The sequence below is a fragment of the Miniopterus natalensis genome, chromosome 16 (assembly GCF_054644295.1).
Source record: "Miniopterus natalensis isolate mMinNat1 chromosome 16, mMinNat1.hap1, whole genome shotgun sequence".
Classification (NCBI taxonomy): Eukaryota; Metazoa; Chordata; class Mammalia; order Chiroptera; family Miniopteridae; genus Miniopterus; species Miniopterus natalensis.
The window spans coordinates 6,804,050-6,830,698 of record NC_142096.1 but is presented as its reverse complement, the minus strand read 5'-3'; the positions used below and the strand labels follow the sequence as shown (position 1 = coordinate 6,830,698).

The following is a 26,649-nucleotide window of genomic DNA, read 5'->3' as shown; positions in this document are numbered from 1 at the left end:
GAAATGAGAGGAAAGCACAGCAAGAAAAAAATACAAGAGACTCAAAAAAGGTCTGTACCCAGTGCAAATCCTAGTGCTATGACCTTGGACTAGTCATTTCATCTTTCCGGGCCTCATTTTTTAAATAGCTGTGACAGTCCTCCCCTTGGTACGTGACACTTTAAAGTGAATGATGCTAATAAATAAATAAATAAATAAATAAAATGAATGAAGCTACATGTGGAGGCCCAGGCTATGAGAAGCCATCGCCTACAGGACTGACTTCGTCAGCCAGTTCCTCCTCCCCCCGCCCCCACCTTCTTTTGTATTCTCCTTCCTGACACCCCTTCATTCTGCGGTTCCTCTCCTCCACATCCCCTAAGTGCGGTGGGTCTAAGGTCCCATCCTTGACCCCCTTCACCCACACTCCAGTTTTCTCCATGGCAGTGTCATCCCTTCTCGTGACTTCCATCAGCCCCTCTCCAAGCGGCTGGAGCGGCTCTGCTGCTCTCCACAATTCCCTGGCTCTCCTGCTTCCCACGCTCTGCACCTTTGCGCGTGCGTTCTTCCACCTGGCGCGCTCCTCCTTCCAACTTCCACAGGTCTGAATCCCACCCGGCCCTTAAGACATGCCCGAATGCCGCATCCTACCTTCATGTCTCCCCGATCCCACGGAAAGATGACCTCTCTACATGCTGAAGGATTCAGAAGTGTGTGTGTGCGTGTGAGAGACAGAGAGAGAGAGAGAGAGAGATCAGACAACTCTGGCAAAACATTAATGAGTCAACCTAGGAGAAGGGTATGTGGTGTTAATTGTATTAGTCTTTCGATCTTCACTTGAAAATGCTTAAATTAAAAAGTTGAGAAATTTAAAAGAAATAAACAGAATTTCTCTCTCCAGAACTCTCTATGTTCATTAGAGTCACTGTCATTTTCTACCTCATATTACAGTTATTTACAGTTATGTCTCAGGTCCCTGCCTAACCAAATATGCTCTGACAACAGATACTCCGCTTGGCTTCTCTGTCCGTGAATTCCCACTGCCTGGCCTAGAGCACAGTATGCAGCAGGCATAAAGCTTCGAAGGAATGACGGCCCTTCTGCCAGAGATAACACAGAAGATATCACTACTAGATCCTCCCAATACAAAGAGGCAGGGTGGGAAAAGCACACACCTCAGACAGGCCAGGGTGGAAATCCCAGCTCTGCTACGCGTTAGCTGTCAACCTGAGGTAAGCCTGCTCACCGCTCTGGACTTCACATTCTTCATTATTTTGTTGGAAAAGTATATCCACTTAAAAAGAGAAATACTGCACAATGTATAAAAAGCACTGGGCAGAGTGCCTGGTATATGGTAATCACTAAACAAATATTAACCACGGGGCACACTAACACACACACACACCATCAGTCCATGGAATCCAGGTCTGTAATCTAATTCTCTGCACACACACCGGTCCATGCATGTAAGTGACAGAGCCCCAAGCAGGACTCAGGTCAGAAACCATGGATACCCTACATTCTAGCTGATCAAGCTGTTGAAACCTTCAGTGAGATGCCTTCCAAAGACTGTTTCTTCTATATATGAATTAACTCCAGCTTTACAGCTTTTCCTGCCATCCATTACCTTATGAAACCGGAACAAAGGCATGGCTTTGTTTAAGTTCAATACCAAAGACTCCAGTAAATGTTTACCTTTCCCTTGTAAAGCTTCCATCACCTACGCCACGCCCCAGCAAACACATAAAAATGCCATTTGCCCTGTTTCACAGTGTGTATCTCAACCCTTTAAGACCCCTCCCAGGAGCCTCCCCCAACCTTTTCTTTACTTTTGAGACCACGGAGGATGCCCTATAATATTCTCTAACCTTCCATAAGATAACCTGTTTAAAACTGGGCCCTACCTCAGCAAAACAGTAGGATGCAACTCTTTCTAAATCAGTACTATCTATCAGCCCCATTTCATCCTAGGTTGTCTTATAAGCAAAAACAGAACTCCCCCAGGGGGAGGGGAGGTGATGTGGGTCATGAACCCACAGGCATCAGGAGTGGTCTCCTTTGGCTAGTTGTCTGGTTTCTCTTTTCATCCTGCAAATCAATATTTATATATCTTCTCTTCTCCCTGATACCTAGCCTGATTATCAGGACTACAAAACTCTAATTTTCTAAGGCATTGTGCTTGCACCCAGAGTGGGAGCCCAATAAAAACTGATTAAATATTTTAGACCAAAAAGAAATGTTGAAAGAGAAAGAAAAGGAGGGAACGAAATAATAAATTTGGAACAATTTAATGGATTGCCAGGATTCAGTACTGAATTTCAATTAGTATAACCTTATTTTCTACCCTGAGAGACTGAACAGCTTGCAGTGTACAGGAAGGTTAGCACACCTACGTTTTCTCCAATTTACCACTTTCACAGGCTATACTCAGAGCACTGCCAATTCCACCACCCCGTCCTTTAAGGGACAAAAACCGAGCCGACGAGAACAGAGAGGCTGCTTTTTTCTATTCATTAGCGGCTGATGGAGCAAAAAGCTAACCTGACTACTGGCCACTGGTTGCACCTGGAAAAGACAGCACTGGGAAGAGAAAGGGTTGACTTATACAGTGAGAAAAGAAAGAAACCTGGACTTCATATGGAAAACGTAAGCGATCCTACACAACAGCGCTAGTTATGTCTCACAACACGAAGCAAGTCGTGACCTGAGCCCGTCGGCGCCCCCCGCACAGGGCGGCCATGGGCAGGGCCGCGGCATCACATCACATCATTTCATTCCTTCAGGATGAATTTACAAATGTAGGAGAGAATGGTTTTTTGTATGTTTTTTTAAGATTTTTAAAAACTGATTTTGAGAGAGAGAGGAAAGGAGAGGGAGAGAGAAACATCAATGTGAGAGCGAAACATCAATCGGCTGCCTCCTGCATCCCCTCTATCGGGCATCAAGCCCCAAACCCAGGCACGTGCCCTGACCGAGAATTGAACCAGCAACCCTTCGGTGCACAGGACGACATCCAACCAACCGAGCCACACTGGCCAGGGCGAGAAGAGAACTTTTTACTCTGAAATTCCACTTTTATTTTCCTGTTCATCCAGCTGACTCATCTTAGCACATCCATGTTTCCATCCCTCATGCTGGGTCTCGGATGTTATATGATATCTCCTGAGTATTAGAGCAAATTCAGACACAAAGGCAATAAATAAGGCAAAAATTTAAGGAAAATGAGGCCCACAGGAAATATCAGCATGTGTCCCCTCACTTTGCATTTTCTCACAATGTCAAAAATGACATAAAATCCTCCTTTGTAAATCCAATTCATTTAAAGCATCCAAAGGGACCCAAAGTTAGAGGAATCTACCCATAAAATAAATACTGCTTATATGTAAATATTTACTTCCAATTTACCAGCTTGGCGAATGTGGGTTTTTGTTTATTGGATTTCTTAAGTTGCAAACATAAAGCAGATAGGCAGATAGCCATTGTGTGCCTTCTGAATCCTTCATTTTCTCTGAAAACAATCACTGTTCTTGCTTTGAATTTTTTTATGCTGTGCTTCCTGCATAGTATGGCAAAAAAAAAAAAAAGAATAAGGAATAATCTTCACTGTTCACAGCAGGGAAAAAAACATAAAAGAAAAGTGTATGCAAATTATGTAAATTGGGTGTAAAAATAAAAATCTGGACACCAGGGAAAGGAGCTAGAGATAAGTGGAAAAAAATGGAGAGTAAATGTGTAAAGCTATGGAGAAGAAAACACTGATATGCTGTAAATTGAGAAAGCACATACTGACCTTCAATTAATACAGAAGGAGGTAGTAATTCTGCAAATGAGATCACTAATGTTAGACTAACACATACACACACACTCAGTTGAAGACGGCAAGGAATCCTAACAGTCCTCACTCCCAGATCTACTCTGGTCAATAACATGTATGATATCAACAGGTAACATAGTAGGGCAACCAAAGACATGGATAAGGAGAGGCCCGTGTGCTAGAAGAGTGGGACCAGCAAGCCCATCTTGGTGGGCAGGGGGAGACAGAGGGTGGCAAAAGCAGGGTGACTTTATTGAACTGCTTTGCTCAAGCACATAGAGCAGTTCATTTGTTTTCTTTCTTTCCAGAACTGCATACGTTGTACCCTCTAGATTTCTTTGAGAAAGAAAATCATAGCATGCTTTGGCCTAAAGAATAAAAATTAAAAAGTAGATTTCCCTCTATTGGGATGATTAAGAGCATGGTCTCTGGACTCAGAAAGACGTGGGTTCAAAGTTCACCTTTGTACTTGCCAATCGTGCAGTGCCTGGGATGTAGAAAGTTGATACTTAGTGGAATCAGAATCTGAGATGCACAGGAAAATGATCCACAACATTTCTCAGCCTCTCTGCTCCCTACCCCATCCCAACCAGGTCTCAGTCTTGCCCACCCCCAATCTTACCACAAAAATTTGTTAACAGGGATGAAAAAATACATATGCTTTTATCCATGTCCTTGGCCCTCTCTAAAATTGCAAAACTTCCTGTCTGAAAGTTCCTTCCAAATCCCCAAATGCAGTAAAAACATTCACCACTGATCTTGCAAAGTAGAGGGCTGGACAAGCCAATCCCCGAAGCCCCTCCTGCAACTCAACACAGGATGGAAGGAGGGCAGGATGGGCCTCACCCCAGAGGGTAATGGCTCCATTCCTGCAGGCAGAGGTGCTGGGCTAGAAGGGAGCAAAGAGTAACCCAGGGAAGAAAGCATTTCACATTACTGAATTATAATAAATTTTTTAAATATATCTTAGAGACGGGGGGTGGGCCAGTAGTGGATTTCTTTGTTTGCTTGATAACTTAGTGGTGCTGGTATAGGGAGGAGGAGCGTTTTTCCCTGACTCCAGAGCATTCCAAAAGGCTTGGCTGCAGAGGGATTGAAAAAGGGTTCATGGAAAGAAGTCTCCTTCCTCTTAGGTAGTTTATAAACCACAAGAGAGGTGAAGCATAGAAATAGGGGAAACTGGTACGTTGTCCCAATGAAAAGGCACAAATAGGAAGCTTGTCTCTCAAAGCACTAAGGAGTGTCTTAATGCTCAACTAACTCTCTGTGGTCACAGGTGGCCTGTGCCGCACACTGAGATTGGTTTAATCTTGAAATCACTGTGAACAGTGAAAATGCACTGGACAAAAATAAGGGGCCTGGTTTCAAGAATCTCCTTAGAAATCTGGAAGAAGGAGGAGCCTGTATTCAGGGTTTGCAGTGCTCCTGCTCTGGGGGATGATGTCATCGCCTAGAGAAAGACAGTGCTGGGTGCCAGGAACCTGAGCTCACCGCTCTCCAATAACCCAGTAGGGTCTTGCTGGGAACTGCTCATCTTGGGGCTTAGTGACCAATAAGTCTCCTTTGTAGGTACCAGTGCTTGGCTACGGGAAGAAAGAATTGAAATAACCTTGTGAATGGGAGTCATGTGAAAGAACATATCACAGCAGCGCTCCTGTGCGAATCATATGGATAGAACCTTAATAACATGTTGATTTTAATAATCAATTTTAATAATCACTGCTCCCCTTCCAGCTGAGGAAAGTGAAGCTCAGGAGGGAGACGTCCCAAAGCCGGCTCTTCCTGTGCCAGGACGAGTGCCTGGGTGCCTGAGCCCCACGTCAGTGCTTTTTCCTCTGTATCACCCCTTGCCCCACTGCTGTCAGTTTCCAAGCTGTGACAGGGTGGACAGGGACTCACGACCTCACCCACCCAGACATCACCTGAGTCATTCCCAGGGACTCAGGGACACCTGTTCTCATTACACAAGCGTCCAGACTGCACAGACCCCGAGGGGGAGAGTATCCTGTTGGAGACTCTCTCTGCTGCTCGTGTCACTGTGGGGAGACGCTGTGGCACAACCAGCAGAACCGGTTCTGGGTAGAGGAACTTGGGAATGGTTCTGCCAGAATCAGGCTGCAATTGATACTAGAAATCAGGAGTTCACTCCCAAACCTCCCTTTAATTAATAGTTTAACACCTTCCCAGGTCAAACTTCTTCTAGAATTAAACTGGATGATTAGAATCTCACGTCCTTTCCTTTCTTCTGTTCATGCTAAACGCACGGAGGAAGTAAACATGTGGGTCGGCAGCAAAGGAAAAAGTAGGAATGTGCTCTGGAAAAATCCATCACCTTATCATTAGCTCTTGGTTATGCATAGGTAGTAAGAAGCCCAAATACTGGACTGCTGTTTGTGTGTTTTTTAAAATAAATGCACCAAAATGTCAATATCCAAATAAAAACTGTCCTTTAACAGTCATCTTGGGAAGACATGTGGTTTTCTCAAACGCTGCGGCTGTGGCTCAGAGTTTATCTATAGGGTATCTTCAGACACTGCCTTCTTCAAAGCTGGTCTTGTAGAAAAGAAATCACATTTTTTTACATTAAATTTAGTGCAGTGACATCGGTTAATAAGATGACACAGTCCTCAAGTGTACAAAGAAATCTCATTCTTAACCCTAAAGTGATATTGTCCAAATTGTTGATGTGTATTTACATTTGGACCTGAGTGATTTCTGGTGTTTTTTAAAACATCTTCAAAGATCAAGCTTGACCACCATTTTGGGCATTCAAAATTATGTCACAGCCACTCTCTTTCACAGTGCCAACCCGAGGCAAACTCTGGCCTGCTGCCAAAGGCCTGGCAAAGGAACCCCTAGGGGATGCCGGCGGGGGTCCTGGCCCGCTTCTCTCAGCTGTACTATGTCAGCCTCCACCGCGTCACTACATCCCCCAACACTGAAAAGCAATGACGATGTAAACTGCATATTCAGCCGTCTGAGGGGGTATGGTTAGGGCCTGGAAACTCAAATGTCCATTAGGGTTGGGCAGAGAAAGTTCCAGAACAGAGAAGGCGAGAGAAAGCATTAAAGAGAATAGCCAGTACCTCACAAGAACCACTCGCGGCCTTGAACACACTTGGGCTTATGGTTGCCATATTTAATTACCCCAAAGAATCTAAAAACCTAGATTAAAGTAATAATCTCCTCATTATTAAATGTGAGCAAAAAACTTTAAAATTTGAAATAAAGTACATAAGCGCATGATACATACACATATACATTCTGTGGACCATATGAAGGCTGCAGGTGACAAATTTGTGTCCTCTGGTCACATAAACTAAAACATCACGTGACACGGAATGGGGTCCCAACCCTGAAGCGTACAAAAGATTTCTGTGTGGATATTACCAACAGGAACTTGAAAGCAAATTCAGCTGCTCCTGAGAGGTCCATGACACAAAAGTCACAAACAATTGCACTGTGAGAGAGACACCTTTTACTTCCTGCTTTGTTAAAAACCTGTTTCTCAACCACGTTTTGTTTTTTGTAGCCTGCTTATTATAAAATCAGCAATATTTTTTTTTAAAGATTTTTTTTTTATTGATTTTTAGAGAGAGAGGAAGGGAGAGAGAGAACAACATTGATCGGCTGCCTCCTGCATGGCCCCTACCGGGGATCAAGCCCACAGCCCTGGATGTGCCCTGACCAAGATTCGAACCAGGGAACATGCTGGTGCACGGGAGGCCACCCTACCAACTGAGCCACACTGGCCAGGGCTAAAATCAGTAATATTTTAAAGAAATACCTTAGGCTCTGCAAGTTGAAGAAAAAAAATTTCTTGGCTTCACTAATGAGATGGACTTGGCTTTTATGGGTTTTTTAAAAAAAAAGCCTTTCCAGTAATTTGGGGAAAATTATTAGAAACTATTTTTTATTACTTATTGATTAACCCAGACTGCATACAATTGCAGCAATTAAGTCATAGTAACTAAAAATATATATTACAGAAACAAGCAAATGTTGCTACAAGCGGCACATGTGAGCTTAACTCTGTCATCCTGGAACAACCCCCATGCGCAAAGACATTTAAACGAGATACGTGAACTTCCACCTTTGGGTAAAGACAGGTATTGTCTTAACCAGGCTGAAAGAAAGTCCAACTCAACCCAAATTCCCACCTCACCTCAGAGCCTCCATCATTCAAGCTGTCCCTTCCCTTTGGGCATTTTCTTTAAAGGGTCCCTATTGACAAGTGACCTTTAGGGCATTCACTCACCCACCCGCACTCATTATCACAGATTGCTTATGAAAATCAGGGCTGGGTTAAGCTCTCATTCATAGCTTGTTTGCATTTGCAAGACACTTGCAGTGACAGGATCCCCCAGTCTCCCCAGCGATTGGAGGGCCTGCCCCTCAATCCTCACCTGCTGTGTGGTTATTGGTTCCCCCTCCCTCCCCAGAGCACCGGATCTTCCCACATCACACCCCCAGCACCACACTTGGTATGGCAGAGCTGTTTGGAAAAGTTTGTTTTGTTGTATTTTGTTTTGAGTAAGGGAACTGAGTGAGGCCAGAGAGGTGAGATGACAAGGATTCTAACCCCAGCCCCGCTGTGCCTTACAGATGCCTTATCTTTAGCCCAGTGGCCTAGCCAGGAACTTTGAACGAAGGTGAAGTGGACCCTGGAAGATAAGCTTCCCTGCAGTTCTGTGCGGGACCTGACCTCCCGCCTACTGCAAGGCCACTTCCTTCCGTCACTGGCTGAGCCACTGGAACATTCTCCAGGCTGCCCTGGCACTCTGGGGCTGCTTGCCCATTTAAGTCACCTTTCTTGGGCCTAAAGCCAATTTCATTTACATTGTTTTATACATGAGTGAAATGAGACACTGAGCAATTCATCTTCTGCTATAAGTCCTGCCCACAAACTCAAGTCCAGTTTCCTTTCTCACCCAGCCTCCCCCAGCTTGCAGACAATGAGGCATTGAAGGGAGTTGTTGACACTGACCTTTTCATTAGTTTGAAGACCAAGTTTTGTAACGCCCTCCTAGATGGGGCATAACTGAAGTACAAAACAAACTTAGGTTTCATCTGGAACCTTCTCTTTAGTGCAAAATAAGGCTCAAAAATCAGAAACTATACAGCACAGAAAAAAAAGAGTGCCGAGCAGACAAGTTTCACCCGGGCAATGGTGGACATCTATCCTCAGCGTGCACCTTACAGGAGATTTTACTGTTGCCCTTTTTAACCAAACTGGCACGGGGGCGGGGGGGGGGGGAGGAAGTTAGGGGAGGGTGGGTGGGGAGAGGGAAAGCTTAAGTAGTCAACAAGGGAAAAAATGGGTCAAGGTCACAGTGGTGGGTACACCTCAGGAGAGATCTGCAGCCCTGCTTCCGGACCTCCCTCAACCAGGTCACACCGGGAAGGAATCGGGGGTCAGGAGACATTCCCAGCCACTTACCTATGAAAACACGAGCTCAGAGCACCTTCGCCCCTCTGAAGAAGGCCGCAGGTGGAGAGGGGTTTGGGAAAAGCTGCAGGGCGGGTGAAAAAGGATTTCCGGCCCCCTCTTGGCCAGACCCAAGGGCTGAAACAGAGCCTGGAAGCTTGGGAGGGACGTGGGTCTACAGGGGTGTTCTGTGGGAGGTCACAGAGGAACAGGGACTGTCCTTTTCTCCTTTGCCCCCCAAAAGGCAGTCTAGCTGCACAGAACCGAATTGTGTGGTTTCCTTTTGTTCTGGCTCAAGTTAACGGATCTCTCCCTACCTATAAAAACTTGTAAGAAAAACCGCCTGCAGAGAAAGGACACATCCCGGAGGAGCTCTGAGCAGACTCCAGGCTGCTCTTCCACTCACCTTGGCCTCTTCATTCACGTCCCAGGTGAAGGAAACAGCATTGTATGCGATCTCCTCAATGTTGCCGATCGTATTGAAGCTCTCCTTGTAATCCGCTGTCACGAGAAGAGAGAAAGTGGCTTTAGGAATCAGAGCTACTCAGTGGCATGCACAGGACTGTCACTTCTCCAGTGGGGAAACCGAGACTTGGTCTCTTCTTCTGGCTGTTTCTATGGCAACAGTGAAGATTTATGCTTGCTGATATTCTTTCGCTCATATTAGTGGGAATGTAAACACGTTCCTCTATTAAAAGACTAAATCTAGGCGAAGCGATGTTCCTGACTTGTTCACTAGCTTCATTTTTTATTAGGTTTATAAAATTACGCTTTTCCTCCCGAGTCCCTTGTCACCTACCCGTCCCTCCTCCTACTCACATTCCTGCCACTTAAGTTGGCTGGAAGTGCCAGAGTGTTCCACAGGGATTGTTTCGTAGAACCGAACATTCTGTGTATCAGCCACACAGTGTCATCGGGACTTCAGAGGAGAAATTCCAGGAGAGTGCTGGGAAACTTTTTTTTTTTTACTTCTTTTGGACTTGGGTACGGAAAGTTGACGTAATCATACTCAGCTCACTATCACCCCCCGTCTGTTCAAGGCCCTCGATTCTTTTACTTACATAGTATTATTTATTGCTTTTTACCCCCATTACCCACCCCACAAACACGATAGCTATTAATGTGTTTTCTATGTATTCTTTTCTTTTTTTTAATTTCTTTTTTATTTTTTAGACACAGAGAGAGAGATGGAAACATTGATGTGAGGGACAAACATTGATCGGTCGCCTCCTGCACGTGCTCTCTCTGAAATCAATAAAAAAGAAAAAAAAAGATTTTCCCTCTTGGGTGGACACAAGGCACTTAGGAAGATCAGGCAATTACCTATATGGTGAGACTTGAGTGCCACCTGCTCCAAGAAGTCTGCGTGTTCTCAAGCCTGCAGTCCCACTCTAAAACACTCATTCCTTTGGTAAGGGCACTGTCAGCTCCTGACATTAAAATGCCAACACTCTTCTGCCACAAACTGAGAAGTCACAGAGTGTGGAGGCTGGGCCGAGCCTTTACCCACGTTTCCTCCCCTAATCCTCCCAGCCACTCCGTGCGGTGGGTATTAGCATCTCCCTCCTACAGAGACACTGCTGCTTGTAGAAAACCACGTGGCTGGGAACAGGCCAACCTGGGATTTGAATCCGGGTCTGCTAGGTGCCAGAGGCCAAACTTTTAACCACTGCCTATATTTATCTTGCAAATCAAACAATAAATTGTCACCAGATATTAACACTTTGCAGAGAAAAATCACAGCACATCCTACACGGCAACTAGGTGGTAGAGCAGTACTGAGGAAGGTTCGATGAGGCAGAGAGGAGGCATTTTTGGACAACTGCAAATTCCTTGACCAAGGTGGACCAGGTTGGGGTGCTGCGCGGGAGAGAAGCGGAGAAAGCACCTCCGCGTCCTGTAAGCAACACGAAGACTGAAAGGAGGTTGAAAGCTAGCCCCCCGGCAAACACGGGGGGTGTGGGAAGAAGACAAGCTTTACAGCGTTTCAGCAAAGGGCCGCCGGGCGCGGGCGACTGGGCAATGCTCTCCTGTATGCTACGCTCCACAGAGAAATTATGGGATTGGATTCCATAATTTTAACTGTTATGGGCAGCATGGTACTAAATCACGTTGCTATCTTTTCTTTCTTTTTTGCATGTGATGATCAGTGGTGTAAGGGTGATTCTGGAATGCCGTCAAAGGAATTTTTAATTCTTCCCCCTTAATTAAATTTCACATGCTTGGTAAATTATAACTACCCCTTTTAATTATTTTTGTATATATTGTTGGAGATTAAAAAGAGTGGTATAATTAATATAAAAATTGCTTCTCTTCTGAGAGGTGTGGATTCTGTCTGGACTAGTGAAATAATGAACCTGGAATGCTGAAAACAGCTCAGGGCACTCCCACCAATTCAGTGCACACACTGCGGCCTAAGATTTTTTATTAAAGCCAAGAACTTGGGGTAGTTTATATATTTAAGAGCAGGATATACAAGGAATCCATTTAGGGCGGCCCCTGAAGCACAGGAAGAAAGGACAGGACACTGTGGTGAAGACACACAGACGTGAATTTAATTCCCACCCAGCTCTCACCAAGCCCTGCAACCTTCAGTGAGTTACGGAACCCCCCTGAACTTGTATTTCCTCATCGACAAAAGAGAGACAGGATCTCAGGCCAAAGACACTGCCAGTACCACACGGGTCCCATTCCACCTGACCTCAGACATTTGCTCTCCTCTGTCCGTAAAAGTCAAATAGGATCAACTCCAACTCAGGAAACAGTCGAGGGTCATTCCAGGAGGGTTCACTCTTACTCGAAATAGGTAGAATAAATAAACCTTAGTCCAAGTAGGTTCCAAAACGTTTTACCGTTTTTCAAAATCAAAAAAGCAGCTCCTTAAAACCTGAATGACTCATGAGAACTCTAATGAGTTACTTCCTTTGTGGTGCTTTTCTCCCAAGGCAGAGGTAAAGCGTGTTTCCTTAAGTGTGCTGACACTTGAGCTGAGGTTTAGAGGCATTAAATGTATTTCCATCATTTGGTCCTGGCCCCTGAGCGAATAATAGGAATAGGGCCCGTTTTTAGGAGCCGAGTGTGTGCTAAATATATATACTTCACAAACATTATCTTGGACAATTCTGATCGGTAGCTTTTAAATTAGTCCTACTTTGTGGAATTGGAAACATTTTAAGTATCTTCCCTCCCTAACAGACACTTAGTTTTAAGGGGCGAACCGGGAGTGGAGCCCAAGACGTTCTGTCCACACACGAAGCCAGAGCCCTTTGGTATCCGTGATATACAACCTTACAAATGAGCACTTTTCCATTTACAACCTGGAACACTGATGGCTGAAATGATGAAGACATAACCTGTGACTCATAAAGGTGACTGGAAAAAGAGTGACTCTTTGATATTTAAAGTAGGAATTAAAAATCTTATTACTATTTACTCTCCGTGGTATATTATCATATCCTCACAGAGATCATTTAAGATGGAACCATTCTTGGAATTTTCCCTTTAGGCTAAACCTAATATTTTATTTGGATTTGATGTGCATTTCTGTTTCTAGAGGAGTTATATGGGCCAATGTTACCTCAGTTGCATCAACCATAATTTTAGAGTAAGAAAAGCATTTTACATTGTGACCCAGTACTGTGTTCCATGTATGTTCGTATTTTTATTCCATTTGATTTCATTTTTTTAAGAAAACTGATGCTGACCTATAAACTGTATTTCAAAGTCACAAAAGGTCATATCATATATGCAGGCACATAAGCACACATGCTTGTATATCTCTATGTGCACCATGGCTTCTAGCTCTGAATTGAAATCAACTTGGATGGGCTTAAAATTAAGCTCTTTCCATTCATTTATGTTACTCAGTGAGATTTAACTTCATCCTAACTATTTTGTCTCTTAAAAATTTTTGCCTGGTACTTTCTGACAGTTTGCTGAGTGAAGGAAGACATGGATAGTGCTTTGGTAAATAATTTACTCTTGCACACTGCATAAACTATCATGTTCCATTTCTGTTTTCCATTCTTCATTTCGTTACTTAATATAGTAACACGCTCAGGGATAGGTGTGGGGACAGGAAGTTATAGGCACATCGGAATAGAAGTTACTGCCCAAAGTGGCTAATCAGCCGTCATCATCTCAGCCCTACAAGCCAGGCTCCCTCCCTCTAGCACAACAGTCCCCGACCTCTTCCCACCCAAAAGGACATTTCCAGAAACTATAATACCCCCCAGTTAAGCCAGCACTAATTTATAAAAGAAAACTGAATTCTTTCTCAAACGATGGCATTTTATTAGTAAGAGTCTTGAAAATTGCCATTCTATCATGACCTTCACTGGTTTCCCAAAGACCAATTCTAGTGTCTAGCAGGCCCCATGTGTCAGAAATAATTTTCAAACACATGCAGCTGTACTTCTGAGACGCAGATTGAAGAGATTTAAACAAAAGAAATGGCTTTTAGGCGATTGGTGGTACAGGACACAGACACACTACAAGAACTGCAAATCCTCGCATGGATCATCTTGTGCTAAACGTGAACCGCAGACCCAGTCCCTTCAGCTGCTCAGGTTCCATTCAGATCAACGTCCATTTCTCAGCTCCCCGATTACCTCGGCGGCGGTCACACGCGGGCCCGGTGACAGACACCGGAGGGGAGCGTGCTCCGTGCGCGATGGGAGCCTGCACTGGCCACTCGTTTGTTACGTGGGTGACTTTTGCAATCACTGCTGCTTGAATTACTCACACTGCGATTCCTGTCTCTTTTCCATCCTTTACTAGAGGATGCAGATATTATTTCAAAACTGAAATTCTAATTCTCTGAGGCAGATTTCTTCCAGAAGGTAGCTGTCCACAGGAGGAAGCCGCTGCTGCTGTCCCGACTTCCCTTTGTAACGCTGACTGCCCGCGGCCTCTGGGGCGTGGGTGCGAGTTCAACGCAGGCAGCAGCCCCCCGGGAAAAGCTACAGGGCCTCTCCAGGCTGGTTCCCTTCCCCATCCGAGAAAGGAGCCGAGAAAGGAGCTGAGAAAGGAGCTGACACCGGCACCCAGCTCACAGGATCGCCGCCCCCGAGGCCGCGCACTCACTGAGCGCTCCGTTCCTCCAACACTTGTCTTTCCAAGAGCAGAAAAACCGGTGGCGGCTCCGCATGCCTGGAGTCTGTTCAAAGAGCTCTTTTCAGATTAGCTTCACCTTATTTTGGCTTCTGCACCTCAAAGAGCTTAATTTAATTTTGGAAAAAACCTTTCTCTTGGCAAGTTTGGGGTTTTGTAAACAAAAAAGAAAAACTTGAGGTTCGCTGATTTTAACACTTGGGAGTGTTGCAGAGATGGAAAGCGTGTTTCTGCTGAAAGGCGCGGTGGGGAGAGGCTTCCAGGAGATGCTGGAGGGGGGCCGAGACCACCAGCTTGGCCGCTCTGTTCAGCAAACAGATGAGTCTCCTGAAACTATCAGGCTCTATACACTCCAGGTACTTTTTTGTAATTTTTTAAGCCAACCAAATAATACTAAAAAACGTGACACTGTCAGATGATCTGTTGTTTCATTAAACGAATCTTTGGAAAAAGAGGGTAATTAGGCTCCAAGCAAAACACATGAAATCAAATAAAAGCCTAGATTATGTGTTTGAGATGAAAGCATGATCTCATATAGCTAAAGATAGGAAAAGTCCCTCCGATTAGGGGAAAAACAATGTGTTGCCCAGTAAATGTGAAAAATGAGACGGAAGAGAGGAATTTAAAAACTTACAGTATTAAATACAGTGGATCTATGAAGTGGTTTTAGGGTGTGTGTGTGTGTGTGTGTGTCTGTGTGTGTGTGAATTTAGAAAGCTCATAATCTAAACCAGTATCTCTAGGGGACCTTTTCACCCTATCATGAAAACAGATTCTCTGGAAAATCTGGTGAGGGGCAAAACAGACCTATAGTTTTAGCATTCAGAAATTTTAATAAAAAATAGCTTACACTGGATTGAGAAAGGAGTAGTAGTTTAGGGCATGGGGTAGGAAGGGGGCTCCTCTCTTAAGAAAATAGAATGGAAGGAAAGAGGAAGACCAGGGTAGCTTGAAAGGAAGTCTGCAAAGATCAGGACCTGGACAGATGGGCTGTCCTGGACCCTTCCTGGGGAGTCTAGAAAATTCTACCAGAATGCCCAGATCACCCCAGGCACACCTGTGGAGGAGGAAGTGATTCTCCCCAAAGGGAGAATAAGCTTCTAGGACTCACACAGGAACATGCACGTAATCACTGGAAACCCACAATGGCTCACATACTGAAAATGAATATATTCTGCCTGACCTAAGATTAAACTTTAAAGAATAGTTGCATTTTATGTTTTAAAATATATAACCTTAATAGTCTGCCATACTTCTATCACATAAATGTTTTCTAACCAAAGTTGAAGATGAAAAGGAATACTCTTTAACTATGGCTACAGCACTTGTCTATAAAACACAGGGCGCCTCACACTGCGAGCTTGTGCTCACAGTTAGAGCAAGGACAGACAGCAGGACCCTGGGGCCGCACAGTGCCTGCCACACACCAGCTCACCCTCCTGGGGAGAAAGCAGGGACCAAGGTCATTGCTCTAACAGCTCTCATTCTGCCAGGACTCTCACCAGCCCTGAGGGTTTGGTGGTGGTGGTTGTTTTAAGTTGGGAGCTCTCAAGGGTTTTGTTTTGAATCAAATTTACTTTTCATATCTCTTTGGAAATAGTCTAGGAAAACATCAAAAATCAAAATTCCATTTACTTGAGTTCTTTGTAAAAGAAGGTAGATGACATTTACCCAACTGCAGGGAGAGAGCAGATCTGCATAATCCTGGGGGAGGAGAGGCCTCCGGGGAACAGAACTAAATGGCTGGGAGGGAAATCCTAGTGAAGAGAGGTGAGTTGCAGGGTACTTTTGTCTCTAAAGCCTGTTTGGGCCATGAATTCACGCTGACTACCTGGCGACCTGACTTTCTGAAAGGTGGCAGCTGCCTCCCCTGAGCCCCCTCCCAACTTTCTGCACAGCTCTGAGGAGCCCAGCCCAGGTTTGGTTATGAAAACTGCAAGAAGGCACACTGTTAGGGCCCCACCAATGCCAGCCTCCTCTGGAAAACCCAAAGGGGGGGGGGAGGGAAGCATTACTTAATTTTAATCACAATTTGTATTCGAAAGTGGAGTATGACTCCAGACTGAAGAGAGCTCCTACCTCTGGATAGATCCACCAGCTGAATAATTCACAGTGGTCAGTGAAATTCTGTATTTGAGAGTCTCCTCACAGGCTTCTCTTTCAACCCTCAGAGAAAACTATCCAGAACTAAACTCAAAGAAATGTTTTGATTGAACTGGAAGTTAAGTTTTCATGGAAAGCTTTACCTTAATATAAAATTACTATCAGCAGGGCACAATTTAAACACTGACTCTTAAGAAATAGATCTGTAAGAGGGCACAGATGAAAATCCTATAATCACATGTTAATAACCGAAGATGTGCTGTAATTGCCTGCTAATTACCATGGAAAATTACAGGATTAATTTTAACAATGAAACTAATACATTCTGATGTGTGATAATCTCCTACAGAGAAAGATTATTGTGAACCAAAATTAAGGACTACCAATCAAGTCTACTCAAACAGTGGGTAATGAATAGCAAACAGTTGATTTCACAATTAACTACAAAACTATATCAATAATGGCTACATTGCATATGACTGTCAAGTAATGATGCTTATTTGTATGTTTGTGGCATCCGTCTGATTACATTACAATCCACACCACCCACTGGGAAGATGTAAACCCCCAATGTTCATTCTTTTGAACTTCTACATTGTAAAGCAGTAAGGTAATTCTTAATTGTGTTCAGGAGAAAGTCTAGGTGAATGTGCTTTAATTTACCTGTTATGGCTTCTGGATCTCCTTCCACAAAATTAATGTTAGTTGTTGAACGTCTAATTTTCCTTCTCTGCTTGAAAGGGAGCAAATAGCAAAATGTGCCTTCCCCAGAAGTGGTTTTGGAATTACCCACTGTTTGAGTAGACTTGATTGGTAGTCCAGTTCATTTTGTGACTTGTCCCAAATATTTTTCCAATGGCTCACACTGTGCTAAACTGGATCACTCCACTATGCAGATAAGTCCCAGAGAAATGCTACTGTGCAATATGTGTTAGACTTTTTTTTTAATCTAGTAGATAATGAATTATATGAGATTTTTGCAGATTCCCTCATCCTGTCTGAGTAGATGTTAGGTTGAGGATAGGGGTGGAGATTGTGGTCAAAAAATCAAAAATTGATTTTCCTTTTGAAACTAAGGGGCTGACTTAATGCCTTGGTCTCAGGTTCAAAGCAAGGAGCCCAAGTAGCCATGAAGCTACGTAGTAAAAATCACAGATCTGCGTGTGCACGTGTATGCGCATGTGTGTGTCTATGTGTGTGTGGGAAGGATTATATGAGAGAAAAATCTGAAGGCAGGCAGGAGCTGATAAAGAAGAGAGATAAGATTTGAAGACCTATGAGAGCTGAGAAATCATTCTGCTCTAAGAAAAGTAAACCTTGTAATAATATCAAAACTGAACCAACAGGTATTCCAATAAAATGCTTTTATTATTTGCCTTATTTGGACCTAGTCCACATTTCTATTTAATTGCTCCTCTCATTTTCTTGGATAATAATTATAAGGCTAACTTTTCAAATAAAATAAAATTGTTCCTCTGCTTTCTGCAGATTGGCTACCAAGCAGGTTAAGGCAAGTGTCTCCAAACCCTTGTCCAAGTCAGTCTGTCTTGGAGGTTCAGTGTATGACCTGGGGGAGCAAGACTGTTCTTATCTCAGCTCTTACACTAATTAATGGGGACAAGTCTCTTGGGATGGTGAGTCAGTGAACCTCTCCAGGCTCAGTTTCCTTGTTTATTAGATAAAGATTTTGGACTAGTTAATAGAAGATATATGTGTGTAGGTGTGCGCGCTTGTGAGTATGTGTGTGGTATGAATTAAATAGTGGTGTAAACATTTTGCAGGATAAACCAGTAATTAGCTTCAATACGTTCTACAGTGAGTCTGTAACCCTAACCTAGTCACTAACCTCTCTACCATTGGTCAATGGGTTCTAGCAACGTAAGACAGAAAGAAGGTCTGAAAATTCCACTATTGCAGTGTGCAACACATCAAAGCAAGCCTCCTTCTAATGGCTCAGTAACACTTTCTGATACGACTTGACGGAAACCTTCACTTTCTCTGCACTCACTGCAACTGCAGCCTCTTGATCTGCAAGACGGAGTAATAAAGCCTAAAATGAGAAGTTACTTGAGCTTGTGGAAACAGCATATAAAGTGTTAAAAATTACTTAGAAACACATATATTACTGCCTGTGCTTTTAAGTAATTTCTAGAAACTTTAAGATCCAATCCTGACTTCCCCTGCTGTGCTGTGTCCCAGAGGTTGATTCCTGAGACTGCATTTGTTAAGGTCATGTGCCCAATGGCTTCCAGGGAAATTTGGTCGATGGGAAGCACATGTGGGGGATTCGGAGGCAGGGAGAACCCAGGGCACTCCTTTGCCTCCCTGCTCTGGGCATTGAGAGGGGTCTCTGGCAGAAATCCCTGTGGTTCTGCCTCCTTTTGGAAAGTGGTCCCTCTGTGGTAACAGCTCCTGCTGAGCAGCCACCCTGGTTACAGCTCTTTCTGGGCGGCTCCTCCCACACCCACCACCTTTTCTTTTCGACCCGCCAGCCCCACAGGGGAGTAGCAGCAGGTTCCTGCAGCCGCTCTTCCCTGTATTGCCTCCTGGCACCTTCAGCTCTTCCCACCTCTGCAGCGAATTCCCTCCACGGCACCACTTGGCACGGGCTCTGCTTCTCTGACTGGACCCTGCGACGCGTGGGGGGGACCACAGGTCTCTGGAGAGCACTGTGTTTAGGAGTCTACAGACTCCAGAAAATGTACTTGGCAGATTCATGACTTCTTTACTGCCAGGGAAGGACTCGCTAAGGTTTTATTTGCCTGCCCACGCAGTACTATTTGCACGAGACGCGTGTTAGAGGGAAGGAGCACTGGATGGAGAATTAGAGAAGGAGAGCTCACTATCCAGTCATGTGACCTCCACCAGTACCTTAGAGACAACCAAGCCTGGCCATTCGTGTCACAGAGGGATCAGAGTTCACCTGACCTGCTTGGCTGCCCATTAGGCTCAAACACAGAAGGGCATGAAAATATATTTTAGAAACTGACATGGTCCTTGAAAATCTAAATTATTACTATTATTGATGGGACACAGTCGGCTTTCATAGAATAAGAAGTGCTTTGCACTCAGCCCAATTTTGATTTCTCAGCCTGATTTGCACTAAATGTACCAACAAAGGAAAAGTGCACAGTCTCGTGCCTGGTACATCACGAGAGCCATGTGGGCCCCGGCTGTGACTTCTGTGCTGGGCCCTCCTCTACATCATGACGACTTGTCAGTTCACCAAGGACCATGCCGGGAGGCCCAGGCCAACTCACCGATGTCGAGGACCCTCTGCTTGGCCGTGTGCTGCCGGGAGTGCCAGTACTTCCAGTACTTCAGCTGCTCGTCTCGGTTTTTGTCTTCACTGAAGACCACCATCACCACGCTCTGCGGAGGGGGAAAAGGGACTTACTTGCTGTTCAGCACCTCAGCTGCTTTGCACGGCCTCCAGCTCAGAAAGCGTTTCTCTAATGTTGCTTTTCTGGCTTTACAGAAGCCCAGGCAAGCTTGGTTACATGGTTGTTTTGTTCTAAAATGACTCTACTTTAAAAATGATTGGAAATGAGAACAGCACATAGGAAAAAAGAATCCTACATCATTTTTACCCTGAGTCATAAAAAACCAGATTAACCAATTACCAGCAAATCTATTATTTTGTGAGGTGAGTAGGAATACTAACAAAATTTTTTTTCTTGTACTGAAAACAAGCATATTTTTGAAATTCCTTATCTGTAAGCATAACATCTGGCACCATTTGTAAAGGAAGAAATATCTGTTTCTGGCCTAATTAAGTGCCAGAGGCTGAAATACTGGACTAAGGAGAGAGGTGCTAAGGGAATGAGAAGAACACTGAAAGATGAGTTCATATTGATGCATACAGAGGTAAGCAGCAGATATTTCATAGACCAAAAGATACCTGGTCAACTATGCTGTTTATTTCAATATAATGTGGCGTACTTTAAAAATGAGTTTGAGAAACTAGTAAGAATCCCAAAACCCCTTTTGGTTCTCAATTATAAACAGCCTCATTAAGCTAAATACACATAAATTCACTGTCAGTTAGACGATAAAGAAGGTACCAAAAACAAATAAACAAGCCCAAAGCACCCCTAAATGACAGTATCAGGGATGTGCTCTCCCCCGTCACTCCACATCCAACATACTTCCTAGACATTTTCCTACGAGTTCAGAAGACTATTTCATTGACTTAGATTCCGTCATAATTTCTCCTTTGTAGCATTTTAACACTTGTAGTTGTTTACTTAATTATTTACAATGATTCAGCCGATGGAAGCCAATGCCTTCCCATTGACTTCAAACTCAACGAGGCCAGGAGCAGTGTCCCCCGCCACAGTGGCCCTCGTGCTTTCTCTTCCACCTCATTTGGTACCTTGGAGGGGAACCTGGGGTGATGGGGGTAAACTCGGGCGTCCTGTGCTCCAGGCACACACCACAGAGAACCTCTCCTAGCCTGCTGAAGAGCCTAGGAAGAGGCAGCTATGGGTAAAACAAGGTGGGGTAGGCACCATGCACCCAGCAGCAAAAATCGTCTTACAACGGGACAGGAAAGTCCTTCGGCCTCTGTTCAGAGCCCTGCTGCGATTTTCCTTTTCAGTAGAGGGGGATTACTGGCTCCCTCCCTTGTTGGCAGAAGTGAGAATGCCAGATGCTGGCAGGCATCCAGGGCACTTTCATTTCCCACAAATGGACTAACACTCATGAACGTGAAAACTCCTCCAAGTCACTCCTGGTAGGGATCGGCTCATGCCTCGCCCCTTGGCTCCTGAGTAAGCACTGGGCTGCAGAAGGCTTTTCAACAAAGTTGGAAAGGGTCCGGGGACACAGATGAATTGTACTCTCCTTTACAGAGAAGAAAGCAGTCGCAAATAAGTGGGAATATGTTCTGGCTTACAACTACTTACTTGAAAAATTAAAATCAATTGATTGAAAACAATAACAGCAGCTAGTAGCACACGGGCAATGAATGAAGCTGGAAAAATTCCTTGGGTAAGTCAGAAAGCATGTTCCAACCAGGTCCCTTCCCCGGGGTTTATTGGTTACTGATTAAAATGATAAACTACAAGCCAATAAGTTCTCTTGCCCCAACTCTCTGACATTTGTTCTCGAATTATTTATTTTGGAATTTTTTCCACGCCCTCCCCACAAGGCTACGAGGTAGCAATTGCATTCATCTGATCCCTCTGATTTACTGAAGACATGGGGCCCATACCCTGACTTTGCTGATGGGGTGTCGGAAGCATTTGTTGTCTCCAGTCTCACTGAGCGTTATGGCATAAAACTGTCCCTTGTTGAGGTAGGTCATGGGGCCCTCCCCCTGCTTCTGACGGAGAGATTTGGTGGCTTCCAGGGTGTACTGAAACGTGCCACTGTGAAGAGAAAACAAACAGTGGTCAGATTCACTCACTGGGACATGACTCCCTTCCTGATCAATTTCGCATTGAATACCATTTCGTATGAATATTAACCAATATTTACTCTATGTCAGAGACAAAACACAGCATATGGCAAAAGAGATGACACCAGACCAAAGGTCACTGCTAGGACAATGCATGCAACATTCCCAGTAGTGGCCCATAAACCAGATGGTTTAGAGGGGACGAAAGTCCAGGACGCACCGGGCCAGAGGCGCGAGGCCCTGCCAGGAGAGCCTCTGTTAGGTCTTGGTTGGCAATAGGCAATGCCTGAAGCTGAAGAAGTTATAGAATTTGCCACTTTTATCCTAGCAGCAAACCAAATGTGTGAATGCTTTTGTTCAATTCATGTATACAGGGTGTCCCAAAAAATGTACACACACTGAATAATTATTAATTCCAATGGGTTAAATCTGAAAAGAAAGAAACATTGGAGTTAATAATTATTCAAAGTGTGTATACATTTTTTGGGATACCCTATATATAACCTCACCTTCATTTTGTCTAACCAAGATATTGCAAATCTATTCCACTTTTTAAAACTTCAAAATGTGAAAATCCAAATCTCAAACATTCATTACTAAAAATCTAGTTCCATAACAGGGAGTATTTTTTTATTTTGTGTTTTGTATTTTAAGCCTGCCAAAGGACTTGTGAGAGGGTTGCTGCTCTAAATCGGGTGTGCAAACAATCATCCATGGACAGGTCCAGCTCACTGCCTATTTTTGCCAATAAAGTTTTATTGTGTATGGCTACTTGTCTATGGCTATTTTCACACTGCGTAACAGAATTGACTGGTTGTGACTGCAGAGCCCACCAAATCTAAAATATTTACTATACAGCCCATTACAGAAAAAGTTTGTAAATTCTTGCTCTAAATGATTTCCCTAATATTTTAAAAATATAATTTAACTTAAAAAACAAACACTCATTTCCCCAACTCTGAAGAAAATATCAATTGTTTAAAATGAGCAGTAGCAGGTATGAATCATACTCTTTTTAAACATGCTCATTCAGGAATATTTATTTCTGCTACACTGCAGGATGGCACAAAGTGATGATCCAGTAATGAAAACTGAATGTATTTTCTGACTCATCAGAATCTCTTCATTAAGTCTACATATTTTTTAGCTCTTAAAATGGCCTACTTACAGGATTATGGGGGACTCTTGCTTTCTATGTTTAATATTTTTGCAATGTTTGACTTTTTTAAACTTTTATAATGAGAAAAAAATTTGAAGGACAGAATAATATTCCTCTTACATGATAAAAATCTTAGGCTTAAGCTGATCAACTAAACAAATTCCAAAATATGTGTCTTAGAACAAGGTGGGAAATAAATCATTCAAGACAGAATCAATTCCACTGTCATTTTTTCTGGAAAAAGCAATTTCAATATAGTCACTGAATCATAAAATTTGAGACCTGGACAGGATATTAAGAATTGCCTAGACCAGTAGCTTGCAACTTGTCTAGGGTGCAGACTGCTTAAAAAACAAGAAGCTGTGAACCCTCTTCCCAGAAAAAAGCAAATATGAACATAAATGGTTTTGAATATAATTGCAGGGGGTTTGTGTCCCCCAAGCCTATTCATAACAAAGGATAGGAACCACCTTCCTCATTCCACAGCTGAGCAGGAGCTGAGAAACTTGCTTGCTACACCAGACAATGACAGCCACAGAAATACACCAGGTCAAGGGACTAGTAGGTCAACGCTTCAGTGCTCTTCTCACTGACCCGACAGCTGATTACATCGTAAACTGGATTTATAACATGCAAATTATATATGTATTTCCACATCTTAAAAGGCGATTTAGAACTCTAGTCTTCCCTCCCCTTCCTTCCCCACTCCACCAAATCCTGACTAGGATGACCTGGGGAGGTAACGGGGAGCCTAATATTGGAGCAAGAGCCTGAAGGACCAGGAGGATGTCAAGTGGAAACAGAAACTAGAAGAGGGCAACATATGTAAAAGCAGAGGGGTAAGAAATACAGTGAGAAACAAAGAATTTGTGTTTAACTCTATCTGAAATGGTGAAATCACTGGTATGTTTTGTAAATGTGAGAGATGAATTCATTTCTTGCCATTCTCTCCTGTCTCTCATGATCGCAACCAAGGTCTTTGAACATCTGGCCCCTAGAATATTCTCAATTCTCCTTTTTTTTCTGGTAAACTTCTGATGCCAATGCTTCAAGATCCAACTCTAATCCCACTTCCTGTGACTCTTTGCCTCCCATCCCAAGCCCCACCCATGCACTCCCCCACATACTATAGGTCCTCTCAGCTTTCTGTTTATATATCTCTATAGCAGGATTCATCACTTAGCAAATGTCTTGCAATTTGTCCATCACCAATTTTGTCTCCTCCAAAAGTCAAAGGGTCTTTTGTAAGGAGAGGTTACATCTTATCCCTAATCCCTATCGCATTGCTGGTACACGGGAGGCACTGGAGTGTGGACTGGCTGGTAGATACATACAAAGTAGAACAAAGGGGGAAAGCAAGTGTTGTCAGGGACATCAGTTATATTGCAATAGTTCAGGAGAAAATGAACAAGATTGTGTTGGAAGGGGCAGGACAGGTAGAATTGAACATTCAGCACTGGGCAAGGGCTGTGAAAGCGCTGCAGGGGGGCAGGTAGACCCTCACACCTCCAGAGTAGAGGCCTGGAGGATGGTTACATCATTAGCCACAACAGGAAATAAAAGCAGAAGACCAGATGAAAAGAAGTGAAGGAAGGAGAGAAGAGAGAAAGGACAGAGTTCCATTATGCACATGCTGGCTTGGAGACACACAAGTCCAGAGGAATACCTAAGAAAGGATATCTAGTCAACAGAAGGACACAGCCAAGGTAGAGGCCTCAGAAAACTGATCAAGCCAGCCCGGCCGGGTGTGGCTCAGCAGTTGAGCGTAGACCTAGGATCCAGGCAATCGGAGTTCAATTCCCAGTCGGGGCACATGCCCGGGTTGCAGGCTCGATCCCCAATGACTCTCTCATCATTGATGTTTCTGTCTCTCTCTCTCCCTCTCCTTTCCTCTCTCTGAAATCAATAAAGATATATTTAAAAAAAAAAAAAAAATTTGATCAAGCCTGGACATAGTCATTCAGAAGTCATTTGTATAGAGAAAAGAATTGAGCACAAAGGAAATCAGAGTGTTCAACAAAAGTATACAGAGAAAAAAGGTTAAAAAGTATAACTTGGGGGTACACTGAAAGGCTCATCAATTCATCAGTTTCAAGGGGCAGCTCCCGGTAACCTACCTTGATGTCTGGTCATACATGTATTCCTCAGCCCCGACTGAAGCACTCCGAAATTTCTACAAAATTTCAAAGTTATAGAAATTAAAACAAAGAAGTGAGAGTCATTATTACAAATAAAAAAAATGTGATAAATGTATTCAGTCTGTTTTATCCTCACTTTAAAAAGGAAAATTATATATTTTTTGGTATTACATTTTTAACTACAGTGAAAATAGCTACCACTTGTGCACAGATTCACATTTCGCCTGCACAGTGGAAACTACACTCAACAAAAAGCAGTTGTACTTCGTGTATTACTCGCATGTCTGCAGGTGTTCTGAAAGTGTTTGCAGGTGCTGGAAACTGTTTCCTCAAACAGATAAAATATCTCTTCCATTTTCTATTCTTTCTAGTGCTCATTCCAAGGCACAGATTGTGAGTTACTGGAACACTAATTCACATTATAGCATGAGAATTATAGTAGAGTGGTTTGGAGCATAGTGTCCAGAGCGAGACTATCTAGGGTCAAGTTCTAGCTCTTTTGCCTGCTATCTATGTAAACTGAGGCAAGTGCCATATTTTCTCCATCTGTATAATGCCTACCTACAGTAGTTAAAAGGATTAAATGTGCAAATGAAGTATCAAGAACAGTGCCTGGTACACAGTAAGAATTATACAGTGGAACCTCGGTTCTCAAACTTAATTCATTCCAGAAGGCTGTTTGAGAAGCAATTTGTTTGAAAACCAAATCATTTTTCCCATTAGAAATAATGTAAATTGAATTAATTCATTCCAGACCCCCAAATGGTTCCCTGTTTTAACCTTTCCTATATAAAGTACATGTCTAATGTACTGTTTAATCTATAAACAAACACTTCTTTTCTTAAATTTATCGAACCACCCCCTACTAGCCTTAAACGAGTCACTTTCAGCACACATTCCAGGGGTGACTTTCAGGAGGTCAGCATGTGGCATCTTGGTTTTCCACATGTCACTGCTTCCCAAATGCTGTCCGGCTAACTGCTTTATCCAAATCAACAACAGTCTGCACTCTTCAGTTGCCTGTGACCATTGTTTCTTTCATACCCTTAGCAACATTAGCATTCTTGATGGCTGCTTTACAGTTTAAAATTGTGTTAACCGTCCATTTCATCAGCAACAACAACAAAAACCACAAAAATATTCATAGCACAATTTCCTGAGATGTTAACAACATAAGGTTTAGCGGTAAACTGACTTGCATTCTCTTCTTTGTTTGTGGCCAGGTAGAGAGCTGCAGTTTTGTTCCACAATCAAGACATTTTTCCATGAACAACTTGGTCAAAACCAAATTGTTCGAGATGGGAGATGTTCAAGAACCGAGGTCTGAATGTCTATGTGTATTAAGTTCTATTACACAGTAATAGCTTGCCATATTCAAGCCCTTCTCTAAGATATGCATTATCACCATATTGTAAGAGAAAGTTTTGGGGGAAACTCTAAGCGTTAGTATTACATGTAAAGAGCTTGAGTCCAGAGACATTCAACTGTTGTATATTTAGACACACACACACACAC

At 43.5% G+C, this 26,649-nt stretch overlaps 1 protein-coding gene across 1 annotated transcript in view; it reads right to left on the bottom strand.

Moving 5' to 3' along the window:
• The window catches only part of GRHL2 (grainyhead like transcription factor 2), a 100,274-nt gene that overhangs the window by 32,436 nt on the left and 41,189 nt on the right, over positions 1 to 26,649 (bottom strand). Inside the window, exons 5-8 of the mRNA XM_016198500.2 lie at positions 25,114 to 25,169; positions 21,652 to 21,808; positions 19,697 to 19,808; positions 9,628 to 9,722 (exon numbers count right to left, since the gene is read on the bottom strand). Coding sequence (XP_016053986.2) covers positions 9,628 to 9,722; positions 19,697 to 19,808; positions 21,652 to 21,808; positions 25,114 to 25,169 — 420 coding nt within the window. The remainder of the gene's footprint in view (positions 1 to 9,627; positions 9,723 to 19,696; positions 19,809 to 21,651; positions 21,809 to 25,113; positions 25,170 to 26,649) is intronic.